Source organism: Grus americana, chromosome 4 (assembly GCF_028858705.1).
Source record: "Grus americana isolate bGruAme1 chromosome 4, bGruAme1.mat, whole genome shotgun sequence".
Taxonomy (NCBI): Eukaryota; Metazoa; Chordata; class Aves; order Gruiformes; family Gruidae; genus Grus; species Grus americana.
The window spans coordinates 65588824-65602482 of NC_072855.1; the positions used below are offsets into that span (position 1 = coordinate 65588824).

Sequence of the window (13659 nt, forward strand, 5' to 3'; positions counted from 1 at the left end):
GATATTTATATAAAAGAAAGGGAGAACAAATATCTTAATGTTAGATTTATTTGCAACCCCAAAACAGGTTTGGATGTGCCTAAAAGACATAGCAAACCTGCCCTTGTAGAAGTCTGTATTGAAAATCTAGTCCATAGTTTGAGTAGTTACTTGTCTTGACCTATGAATTTTTGATTATGTGAGCTGTAGATTCACTGTTCATTCTCTTGTTTGCACTCAAATCGTAGTATGCATAGTCTCATCTTGCAGTTAAGAGTCTCCTCATTTAGGCATGACAAATTTTGACTCATGCAGGTTTATTTTTTTGTGTTCATGAAGGTGGCTTATGAAAATCAACTTTGGGGCAATGTGGAAAGTAAAGCATAGTAAAACATACACCTTAAGATACTGAGATGTTTAGAAAAGTTCATCAGTAGAGGCTGAAGGCATTTACAGTTGAGATTTTCAGCGTTACCTAAATTTCTTAGTAACGTAGATAATTTTTCATTTATTGGAATATTATTGAGGAGGAAGTATTGCAAAATATTGCATCTTGTGCAAAATATTGCATCTAGTGTAATAGTTTATCTTGAATTGTTATTTCTCATGCTAATGAAAGCTTCAGCCTTTCATTGAGAATTCTCTGTTCTGAATACAAAATATACTGACTGTGCTGAAATAAATGCCTTCATGAGTGATGGTTGAAGAGAGACGGTAATTGTTTAAATAAGGATTTTACAATTAAATTGCTAAAATGATCTTTATTTTGTAGTAGATGGGGCTTGAAGTCTGTCTGGGATCCAGAGAGGGAAATGGTAGAAACCTATAAAGGCACACCCAGCCAAGGGTAACATTCCTAATCATTTATAAAGGTAGCCTTTTATTTCTGAGTAGACCGATACAGCTTTCCAGGAAAGGGAACAAGACTGCACTAATCAGAATTCTTAACAGGAACAGAAAGGTCCTTTCCCATTGCCACTTCTGTCTCGCTGCTTTGCAGCCCAGCTTTTCATCTTAACTTTCCTATGTTAGCTTTTAAATGGGAATCACTATAATAGATTTTTTGAATCTTTTTCTTCCCACTTAATCAGATTCTTTTATAGAAATATTTACAGAACGAGTCCACCTACTGATTTTTCTCTTTGACCTAAATAGGACAAAACTGAGCCAATACCTTTGAGATGTTCTCAAAAAGGAAGATGTATCAGGCAGTTAAGTTGCTCTTCAAATGATCACTGTGTTGGGGAAGATAAAAGTGACTTAGAGACCTCTGGATTTGACTGTTACTCTGAAGTCCTACTGGAAGTGACAGAGTCAATCCTTACAAAATTTTACCATTCAGAAAACCAAATTGTCCTCACTCTTCTGTTTCATGCAAGGAAGAAGATATGTTTCCTGATACTTTACTCAGCACTCCTCCCTCCCACCTTTTTCCTGCTCACATTTCTAGGTCCCTGTTATTAATTCACTTTTTAGAAAAAGCATCTTCAAAGATTTCTGGCCATCTTAAAAGATTTAGATATCCCTTGGAAGCAGGGCTTGGAAGGCAATGATAGTGACTGTAATGATGAGCAGTGCAAGTGTTTTGGTCATAGTTACACTTTTTTTTCCTTTGTGACCTAGTGCTGAGATACTGGAGTTTTTTGTCAAAAATTTGTTGGAACAAATTCTGACTCTGAGTAGTAATGCCAAGGTTATGGCCTAATGGATTTTGAGATGTTTGTGCTCCTTCCATCCTTCTCCCTGCCTGTCCTTGCGGAAACTTGAGATTTAAATCTCATCAGATTATCCTGAATTGTGTGTTTCCCTTAGAGCAATCTGAGATTCCATCTTTTGTGACTGATGCGAATTCTTGCCTCAAAAATATTTAAGGGAGATGACAGACAAAGCAAGCAAAATACTCAGTTATTGGATGGGTTACTGTATTATAGAGAACATACGGCAATTGTGAACCAAATTTTGTTCTGACTTTGGACTAGAGACTTACAATACACTGTCAGGGTGCCATGAGGGCCGGCAGTGCCAAGCAAGGGGGGAAGTTGGGGACCCACTGCAGCCTCCTGGGCAGGACTTCACCAGGCATCTCCAACCTGCCACCTACCACGAGAAGAGCAGGGCAGCCCTGGGAGAGGGTGACCAGGGCCAGCACAGACCCCCCACAGCAAGGTGATGGGCATTGCTAGGATGGGGATTGGCCCTGGCCTCTGGCCAGCTGGTGGGGCAGCCTCGCTCCACTACCACCAGCAGGACAAGGTCATCCTCAGCTGCGCTGGCTCTGTGCTGGCCCTCAGTCCCAGGAGGACCTTATGCCACCTACAGACATCTCTGAATTATGCTACCATTAGTCCTGAATGTGTGAAACAGAAGAAAAAAAAAAAATCAGATTTTCTGACCTCTGAAATATTTTTGCTTATTTTTCCTACACTTTTTTTCCCCTACACATTTGGGGTTAGAAACCCCAAATATCTCATTTCTAAGCAGTCATTGATAGCCTTGAAACCAGCATCACCTGTCTTGACATCGGACCAATACTGTTGTGCAAGGAAATTTCATATGGTCGGCAGCAGAGGAGGAAGGGAGGAATGTTTCTCAGGTTATTTTTGAATGGCAGTTGTTTGAAGCTACTCAGAAATTTGGAATATTAGAAGTAGTCAGAGGTAGATTATTGGCTAGAGTGTAACTGAAGCTGTTAGTGTGTGAGAAATGTTGTTATATGGCTTTTGGTATGTCCGACAACTGTCACTTACATGTGTTTTATATAATGTTTTATATCATTTCAGTAGTTTCTTTCATTTTTGTGCTTGCTTGGTGGAAGCTAGTGATTTTGATTAGTCACTGTACTTTCTTTCAATACATATAATGTTAACAAGTGAACTGTAATTCACATCGAATCTCAGATTCTTGTCAGCATGTGTGTTGCTTTTTTATCCTGTATGGCTATTGTGCTCTAAACATAACAAGCTCCAAGTTTATTATTTAATAAGTACTCCAGGCTGAGTTTATTATTTTACACTGAATTTAAGTAGTGAAATCTAGTTAAGCAGGTTTTGTGCAGTTGTATTGTGTAATCTGTTTTGTGCCATTACACCAATGTCCATGAGTTCAGCTGTTTGTAACAAATACTGAAACTGCTATCGAGGAGTACTATGAAAACACCCTCATACTATTTAAAAACAAACAAAAACAACAAAAAACCCAGACAGAAAACCTTGCATGCTGAACTGAAGCAAAGCCAAAAATAAATTTTGACAAGAACATCAGAGGCTTGGAATAGGACGTTTCACAATTTCTGGTATTTAATATTGAAATGAGAAATAAACAGAAAACTCATGAATTGGATCTTATATGTTCTTATGTAAATGAATATGTTTATGGAGTATTCTCTTATTCTCTATTTTTTTTTTTTAAATATTGACAACATAAATGATGATGCCAGTAGAAACTACTTGGTGCTGCAGAGTACTTCATTTCTCTGAAGGTAGCATCTGTGGAACTTGCAATACTAACTCTTGCATCATTGCAGTTTTTTCATTTAAACCAAGTGAGCAAGAAAAATAGAAGTTTTAAAGCAATGGTTATAGCGTATTTTTAGTCCTTGTTCTATATCGCTCAGTATAAGGATCTAGAGTTACTTGAATGAGTGTTTTTAACTTAGAGTGCTATAAATTAGAGACTGTTGTCTTCTCGCACTTTGAATAGCCAGAATGTTTCAAATACTGTCTTTTTATGGATACTAAAATCACATAGTTTTAAAAAGAAATTAAATTATCCTCCCCCAACAATTTTTAGAGCCAAACATCAGCTTTTCAAGGCTGGTAGAACTTTTTCTGAGTAAAAGATGTTAATTAAAACCCAAACCTATTCATACCTATCTCATGCTGTTCTGAAATTCCAAAATCGTGTTACATAAATGCCTGAGAACCAATCACAAAGGAAAAAACCTCATATGCTAGTTGGAGTGAAATACAAAACACAGACTACTGAAAGAAGGAGAGAGGAAAAAATAAAGTTAAAATAATTTGCTTTTCATAGTTTCGTACTATAGGAGTTCTGACAGGAGGCTTTGAGTTAAGGCAGAGGTTAAGCTAAAGCTGGGATTGTGACTACTTAACATGTGTCCAAAGTAAGTGGCTAGGAATGATTTTAAAGAATAACTGCTATAAAAGACCGTATTTTAAGAATCCTTCCGATTTGCTTCTGGATTTATTTTTTTAAATTTTAAATCTTTGCCATTTCATCATCATCTTAATCAAAATATCTTGCTTTTAAAATACTTGGTCCTCCAAAGAATAAGCCTCTCAAAAATCTTAGTTTACCGTAAGGTGAAGAGCAAGTTTGGAGTGTAAGTAAGTTGTGAATCAGCAGCACTGAGCGTATTATTTTTTCAGTAGACTTTTGAATAAGATCCCATATAATCCTTCTTTTTTCAGAGATTCTCTGATAGTCATTTGAAATTCCTCTGACAAAAAGCGAAGCCCTTAATCCTTTTCCCTAATAATGAATTAAAATGTTTCTGCAGATACAGATGAAGGTGCAATGACTTAATGGCAGAAACTAAAGTTGGTTTTTTTCTGTGTGTGTGAAGGAAATAGTTTGCCAGCAAACATGTTTGTCCTATTTAGCAATGCTGCTCAAGGATATGTGGCAGTCAAGGTGATCATTCTCCACTGTGAGAGGCTGAAAAGCTCCTGAACTGTCGGAGATCAAGTCCAGTAAATTAGCTCTTGAAGCAAACACAATAGAAGCTGGTGAAGGACAGATGGGTTACCTTTTGGGTCGTGAGTTTGTGTTCACGTCTGAATGTTTCATAGTTGAGGTTTCACCAAAGGTTTGCCAAATATAGCACAGAATGCTTTTAAAGCTCCTTCTGTTGCTGGTGCAGAATTGATAGGTCATTTGTTCCTACATTTACCTTAATTACCATTGTGTATCCCTGTATAGTGATTTTTATTGTGTGCTGATGGTATTTTTCTCTTTGTTCTTAATGTCTAGTGAGTACTACAGACAGAGTAGAATACTTTCAAAACATGCCATTGATTCTGTTATCAGAGTACGAAACCAAGTTATAGAAAGGCAATCTTTTTTTACCTTTTTTTTAATGAAATGTCATAAATGACATCTTGAGATGTTGAGACAATTAACGTAAGTCATGTTAAATACTAATATATCTAAATATTTATAGCGATGTCTTTGATAGCTATAGAAATTAAAGAATTTTAACTCGTGCAAATGCCTTTCACTTTGCTATAGCCAGAGGCTGAAGCCATATTTATAGATTAAAGTGGTACAAGGTATTTTGTAATGAGGTTCAAAGTTATCTTTTGGTTTATCTTCTTATCTGAATCATTCTGGCTAAATTCTTCTATTCTTTGTGCTCTCAGAGGTTGAATTAATTTAAGGTTTAGATTTATTTTTTTCCCTGTTTTGGAAAAGAAGGTTGGCAAAATGTTTCCAAATTAAAACATTAACAAATATTGCTTCTTTTTATTTCATTGAGAATTTCCATTTTGTTGATGTTTTGAGTTATTATTTTTTTCCTCACTGTCAGAAATGTACCTTTTGCCCCTATTGCGAAAAATAATTCAGAATTGATCTGACACAAAACTTGTGAAAAATTGCTGTTTACGTAGTACCTTTAAGGGCTTCTTAATTAGTAAGTTACATTGTTCAGAAATACTCTATAGTCTGTGTTACCTGCTCTTAGAGACCTCATTTAAGGTTTATCTGTGCCATCTGAACTGCATGTGACTTTCAATGTGTTCAAGCGTCACTCCTGTGCCAAGTCTTGGTGCTGTACGTTGTAAAAGAACTGTGCTGGCAGGAGGGTGTCTGGAAATCTGAATCCTAGGCAAGTAATTATTTGGCTGCTGGGGCCAAAAGTGCTGGACTACTTTCTACGTACCTTATAGGCAGCAGATGTCCTTACTGTGCCTCAGTGGAACAAGACAGTTGGAGAGGTGGTGGTCGTAGTTAGTAAATGAGGACATTTCAGAGCTTTAGTTTGTTGGGGTTTATTGGAAATGTGCCATCTGGCCCCTGGTTATATGAAGATTTTTGCAAGATCTTGAAGAATGGATTGAAAGCCACAGCAGGACTTATTTGGCAAATGTTCTCTGAGCTGGCAGCACCACCATCGCAGTGGATGGTAACTGTTTCCCTTACTTCCACTTAGTGTTCATACTGTACAGAGGGGAGGAAGTGTCCTGATGCTATTGCTAGACAACAACAGGCAAAGTTTGGGTGGGTAACGTGAGAAAGAGCCTGCAGATAGAAGAACAGAAAGAAAAGCTGGGGAGCATTGAAAGCACAATTGGGACAGTTCCCTAGGCCAGTCTCCACTGCACTTTTGGAGACTGGAACTAAATACTGGCAGTAACAAGTTGCTCACACATCTTTACTGGTTACAGACAAGGTAACAATCCAATACTGCTTTGCTTTGGTTGAAGTGATAGAAGTCTTTGTATTTAGCCCACTTTGAGGCTTATATATATGTTTTCACCTGATTAAAAGGTATTCTCTCCCCATTTTTAAAACTTCAGTTGAGTAGAAATGACAATATGAAAAGATTGCAAAGACCAAGTATCCAACAGTTACGAGAAATCAGAGCAGAGCAACCTTAATTTGGCCCTCACTAAGCATGTCTACGGAATCCTTAGATTATGTAACTGTATGTCTCTCTTACTGGACAGAGTGGACATTCCTTATAAAATAAGTGTGTTTGTCAGTTCTAGAAGTTGTTCATGGATCTGCTTCATTTATTACATTGGACTAGAAGTTCTTTAGTGAATACAGTACTGATCTCTGTGGTGGTGTTGAAGCAGTTGAATGTCATAGGGTTCATGCAGTGCAGTTGGGAAATGGCTTAAAAAATCATCACTGACTCCTCCTTTGCTTAGTATCTAATCTGAGAGCACCGAGCCGCCTATGCAGAAGTGCTGAGCTTTACTGTTTCTAGAGCACAGGGGAATTGTACTTAGATTCTTTCTAGCCTGAGAAATGCTTTGTACGTGGAAGATGTGGACCCAAAGAGTCTCAAATTTAATGCCCAAGTGTAATGTTTTTAGGATCTTAGCCTGTTTTAAACCAAGAACAGTATGAAGGGACTGCAGACATAAAATGGATTTGCAAAAAAGAGAGGGAGGAAAGCATCTATCCTAGTGCATGCTTTGAATGCAAATGTATTTGGGCATATGTACAGTAAGAACTGGCTTCTTGGGTTCAAAAAGAACATTTGTCTCTGCGTATTGTTTATGCCAATGGTTAGCAGTGATGTTTACTTAGAGAGTTAGAATATTGGAATAATGTAGGGCATGTATAGCAAATCCCAGTTTCTAGCAAGGAGTAAGAGCTCTTATTTCCTTGTGTAAACCTTGTCTTTGTGATCCAAGGGTACTACTGTAACACAAATAATATCAATTAGATAAGCATCAAAGACAAAGGTAAAAAAATAAAAGTCTATGGTACTAATGGATACTGCAAAATAAATCTGATGTTATTTGTCTCTGCTCTTTATTTATTTTGTCAGTTGTTTTTATATCCGGTTGAACTCTTGTTAGTTTGTCTTATTTACCTACTCTACTAAATTGGATTCATTTGAAAGATGCAATTGCAGAAAAAGTGCTGTTGCTTAGTGTTTAGTTGGGTTTACTAAAGCTTAATACTGATAGACTTAAAGGTAAAAAATAAAGCTGTTGACTCAGCACAGATTAAAACCAGATGTCTCTTGAGATCCTTGCATTTCTCTCTAATCACTAACCCAAATTGACTGTGGTAGGTTTTTTTCTGGTCATGACCATAGCTTTACCAGTCTGTGTTTGGTGTGATCTAAGTCAACTGTGGGTTTCTTTCCCCCCCCTCTTGCAATTGTTTTAAATGCATGGGTTTTTTCCCCCAGGATTGTCTGGCTACAAAACCCACCTTTATTTCTTTTTTCACTCTCTTTTTTTTTTTTCTTTCCTCCCCTGCTCCACATTTGTATTACAAACAGTTGATTTAGATGCAGATTCTTTTTAATCTTCAAATCAGATAAAAGGCTGGAAAAGTGGATAAATGAGGTTTGGAAAACTATAGGTTGCAGAGATGAGAAGCCATTGCATTGTGTTCAGTCCATTAAAACAAGAAGAAATAGAAGAGATACTTTGATAAGTGTTCTGCTGGTGTTAACCTTGATGGCTATTATCGGGGGGATGATGCTATATCTATTTCATTGGCTTAAGCTTTTTTCATGCTGAGAGAAATCAATACTTTGAGTCGTTGGATGACAGAGGCATCACTTCAGAATTGACGGTGGCTGTCAGACGTTGTCATTGGTTGACTTTTGTTCGCTGTTGAGGTTTTAAGCTTTCATTTTTCTAAGTCTTATTCAGGAGTCTTTGTAAGATTTCCCTGGGTAGCGTTTTTAGTCCAGACTTTAAACCTCAGGTCAGAGGTCAAGTGCAAAGATCTGTGAAAGCAGAGGATTGAGGAGCTCCTTCGTTTACTAAAATATCCTTATTTGTAGGGAATTTGCATTAGTGGCAAGACTACGTGTTATCTTATGGATGGCTTTTTCTCTTAAAGACACCGTCTGAGACAGGTTGTTCACAAAGCAAGTAGCTTTTAGCCAAATTAGACAAAGGAACTGGCATATGTAAAAGTGTTCAGTGACCTCTGAGTTGAAGAATAAAAGTAAAAAGGTGTAACAATGCTTTTAAAAACCCCACACTATTAAACTTTTTCATAGTTTGTAGAAAGCATTACATTGTAATTTTGGGACTGTACAGGTGAACATGCAGATGGTACCATGCAGAGGAAATCTTTTACTGGACATTTTTATAAAGATCAAAGATAAAATAGATCTGAAAGCACTAGATTAATCCTCTTCTTCACTGAAATATAGACAGGCAGAATAGACTAACTTACCCTGTCAGTATTTTGCAATAGTATTTCTGGAATATTTCCTGCATAAAGAATGTGTTGCGTTTTCATATCTATAACTTTCCTTTTGGATGACCTTGTGGTCCTTTAGAGCTACTGTTCCTTCAAAAGAAATCTTCAGGTAACCTACATGTTGAAATAGCCTGCAGTCTTGTCCAAGCAGGGAACAGGAGAGAGGAAAAAAACCTGTTCTGCTCTGCGGTAATTGCAAAGAGAAGGTTTCTGTTCCATCCTGGATGAAGGGATAGAGAACATGGGTCTTTGCTCTGCTCCGTGCTGTGCCAAAGGATTCTGCTTTAACACACTAAACTTTTGTAAAACGTTTAACAGCCGCTGAATTTAAGACTTTTTGTATATAGCCCGTGAAGTGTATATACGAAAATACATTTTTCTACTTTCAATATTTTTTGTTTCATCATGAGTGTGACTGCAGTACTTTTGTGATTATACTTTCATTACACACTTGCCCAAACAGATAACAAAATTGTGTAGGCCAAAGCACTAGCGGAAGGAAGGTTTGACAAATTCATTTGTATGTGACTGTATATGTAATTGTAAGATCAGATTCAAGCATGACAGGGTGCATATTGCGAGTGCAAGAGATCAAACAATAAAGAGATGAAATTATAAAACTAGATTTTTTGAGTTTGTGCACAAACAGAAATCAAGCTGAATTTTTACTTTACATAAATGGAGTAATTGGGATTTAGTGTGAAGTATTAACATGTACCACTCTATATCCTGGTATTACACCTCTGGAGTAGTGGATCAGGTGAACCTGAAGGCATCTGGAAAATGAAAAAATATAGTAGAGAAACAGAGACTTCTTAGTGCTTTCAGAACAGTCTAGTGGTGACTGGCTACTCTGGGATGTGGCTCTTTCCATTTCTTTTGTTGGAGCCAGTTGTCTTTCACTCCTGTATTAAAAATTACTTGAGGGAAGGAAGGAGACAAATAGCTTCTTTTTTGCTGAATATTTGGCATATATCGTGAGTAGGAGCCACTGAACAATTGACAAGTCACCTGTATGATCAAGGAGAAGATTATTCTTGCAAAACTTTCTTAATGTTGTTAACTATACATGCGCATGCTAGATATTTGGCAGAACCGTGGCTTCTTTCTGTTTTTGTTTGCAAAATATATTTTGTAAAGACTGTGCTATGGTTAAGAGTCCCTCCTGGAGTGATGTTATAATTTTATGGCATTACTGCATGTGGGCGTCTCTCAGTTTTGGTGGGTAACTGCAAATTTCTATTCATATTAAATGCTCAGTTTGCTGAAAAGTGGAGTCTGATACATTTCAGTTTTGTAACAGACTGATTCTGTTTTCACGGAAGTTGTCAGGACAACAAAATACCATTTTTTCCTTCATTTGAATGTCACAGCTACACTTTGAAAATCTTTGTTGGTATTTAATGAAGGATGCGTTCAAAATTACATCATAAAGAGACCTGTTTTTAAAGAGGTACAAGTTCATTATATCTTTTACAAAACATTCTAGTTTGATTTCCATTTTATCATGTTTTAAGGTCAAATGTGACTTTAATGTTCCATAAAGAGACAGAGATTGATAATGGGGAAAGAATAACCCTCTAATGTGATTTATATCTATGGATTTTATGTCAGATATGAAAAGTTGCTGTTCAAATTGTAAAGGAGGATCCATTAAAGAGCACTTTAAAACATTTTACTACTTAGCTTACCTTATACACTTGTTTTTAGAATTCTGCCCTTTCAGGCAACTTAAAAATAACAGCTTATGAAACATTTACAAAGTGCTGAAAAGAACTCAGAATCATCACGGGTGCAAAGTAGATTAATGTATTGGAAAAGACAGCTGTATTTAAAAAGAGCTAGAAAAATCTTGTTTAGTGTTGGTTATGATTTAGCCATCTTACATTTTTGTGAAGAGGGGTGGCAGAATGCTTCATGTAGGAGTACAAAAGCTAATTTTTGATGTCTCATTGACTTGGAAAGTCAGCTGCTCATTCTTCACTCCTTCTGGATGTCTGTTCATCAGGTGAGCATTGCTCTAAGGTGTGGGAAAAATTATGAGGAAACTTGTAAATATATTAAAATTGTTAAAATAGCTCTTTAAAATTTATTCATCTGTTAGTACATTTTTGTTATCTAATGTCTATAAAAATCTACACAACCCCAATTTTTATTTTACTTATGGTTTCTTCCACTTTCTTCCTATTTTTGTCTCATTTTATAACATATATATATTTGTATATACATTTATATAAAATTCATAGCTTGCCTGTTTTTTTATTTGCAGCAGTTGTCTAATGCTTGTACGTATAGATAAATATAGAAAAAAGCATTGCTACTGTTTTAACATAAAAAGCATTATGATACTGTGTTATTATCTAAGCTCTAAGAAATAATTGTACTAGTGTCTGCATCAGCTGTGCTTCACAAAGAAAAAGCAATTTTTTTTGTTGTTAGGCAGACATTTGTGTCCATTCTACTAACTAGATCATAGAATAATCCAATCATTGACAAAGGCTGAAATGCTTTGTCTGGCATATGCTATCTGTGGGATTGCCAGATGAAAACTGAAATTAGAAACAGTCCTGAAGTGGGGAAAAGCCTTTATTATTTCTAGCAATATTTGAATTTGTTGTCGTCTTTCATGTACAGTGTTTGATGAGGGAATGATCAAAATTTGGTGCCTGTTTTTTGAGTTCTATATTAACAGACAAATTTTCAGAAGATCAACAAAACCCAAAATGATAAGAAAGTGTTGTAACAAAGAATCTTTTGTAGTTTTGAGTTCTGTTTGTAGGTGCGACTTTCAGTTCTTATTTGCTAGTATTTGGTTTTGAGTACCTCGGCAAACAGAAGTTGTTTATACAACAGGTGTAGTACAGCCAGGAAAATGATTAACTTTCCCTTGCTGGCCTGCAAATGTGCTCAACTTCAAGAAGCCATCTGGTGAAGATTGATTCAGTCTTCATATGCGTTTTGTCTTCTGTTTATCTGAAGATATGTAGATTTTCTTCTTATTTTTTATAGTTATGTATTTATACAAACAACAGCAAACAGTTGGCTACCCAAATCTAATGAAGAGTCATGGGAGTGGAGTGGTCAGCTAGCTGACATTTATTATTCTGAAACTTCCCTCTTTGCTTTCATAATGCTATTCACTTACTTTGTTATAAAATGAAAGTGGTTGTGCCTATGTGTTTTATTATGCCATCAGGCCACTAACGTGTTGGCATTTGCTAAATGTTGAGCGCGGTAAAAGAATTCATGACAAACCAAGATCCTCTGCTTGGCTCTCTGGACGGATTTACTTTGGGCAGCTGTGCAGTGCCTCCATTCTCAAACCTGTAAAATGGGGTTAATTATTTTTTCTCAAGTAATTAATTATGAGGTGTATCAAAGTTCCTTTGGATGGTATAGTTAAAATGCAAAGTAATAAAGTCTTTATTTTCTTCCTAGTCACTGTGTGCCCAGTATTCTGCAGACAAACGGGAAGAAGAAAAAATGTGTCATCATTTGATAATGGCAGCTAAGTACCGAGACCAGGTGACTTCAACTCAACTAATACAGAAAATTATCAACATTCTGACAGACAAGCATGGAGCCTGGGGAAGCTCTGCACCAAGGTAAAGCATTTTTTGGATGTTCTAAAATATTTTTGAGAACTGGGCTGTGCTCAGGTGATTTGAATTAATGTCTTATGGTCAAATTTAAATGTAAACAAGGTTTTTCAGTATTTTTTTTTAAATAAAGTAATATAAAAAAGGTAAAATGAATGTGTCAGTGTTTAGTATGAGTGAATGTCAGAGAACTAGTGTTTTGTTAGAGCAGTAAAAACCAGGGTGATTCTCTTGTGACTTTAAACTTTGCTATAACAATGTGATAGAATTTTTTCTGAATGCCCAATTTTACCTCTATCTTGTATTTGAAAAATAATTTTTAAAAGTAAATATTTTCTTACAACTAGCTTTCTTCAGCATGCATTATATGGGTCAAGATTGAACCACAACTTAGTAACTTGTTTTCTGTTCTGCCAAACTTTAAACGAATAAACATTGTTTAAATTAGAGGGGAATTATGAGTTTTGTATTAGTAATTTCAAGGTGAAAACAGTACCGCCAAACTAATTCTCCTTTTGGAATTCTCAGTATGTACCTTCATTACAATGATACTTATCTAACTTCTTTAGCGCAAGTCACACCTAAAGTTTTGCTTCCAAATCTAAAATAATAGTTCAAGTCCTTGTAGTAGATCCTTAACTAAGGCTTAAGAATAACTGGAACATATTTAGGCTAGAACATAGCCACACTGAATATGCTAGTATATTGAGATACTAGCATTGAGCTACTGAGAGATTTGAATGCAGTGGAATAATAAGCATGAGAGAAATACATGAGTACACAACAAACCGTTTTTCCCAGTAACCTTTATTCATTGTTCAATTACTGCTTGTTTTCTGGAAAGAAAAAAAAACACCAACAACCCCACCAACAACACCCAAGCACTAATAATCTCTATGATGTACAGTAACATAAAGAAAATGTTATGAATAAAATTATCTGGAAGTGTTAAAATTGAGTTGTGATGATATGGCATTGAATGTTCGTTTATCATAAATACCAATTTTGAGCTCTAGGTAATAAGTTTAAAAATGAAAAGTTGAAATAAGTGTTTAATGCATTTATCTTTTGTTAGAGTAAATTATGCTTAAATATAAAAAGACTATTTAAGAAAAAAAAAGATGAGGGTGTAAAACCGAGAGTCTATTTCAAC

General features: G+C 36.0%; 1 protein-coding gene across 7 annotated transcripts in view; it reads left to right on the forward strand.

Moving 5' to 3' along the window:
• Positions 1-13659, forward strand: part of LRBA (LPS responsive beige-like anchor protein) — a 466837-nt gene that overhangs the window by 212942 nt on the left and 240236 nt on the right. For all 7 annotated transcript variants that reach the window (XM_054824979.1, XM_054824981.1, XM_054824982.1 and 4 more), the window contains one exon: positions 12346-12512. In XM_054824979.1, coding sequence (XP_054680954.1) covers positions 12346-12512 — 167 coding nt within the window. The remainder of the gene's footprint in view (positions 1-12345; positions 12513-13659) is intronic.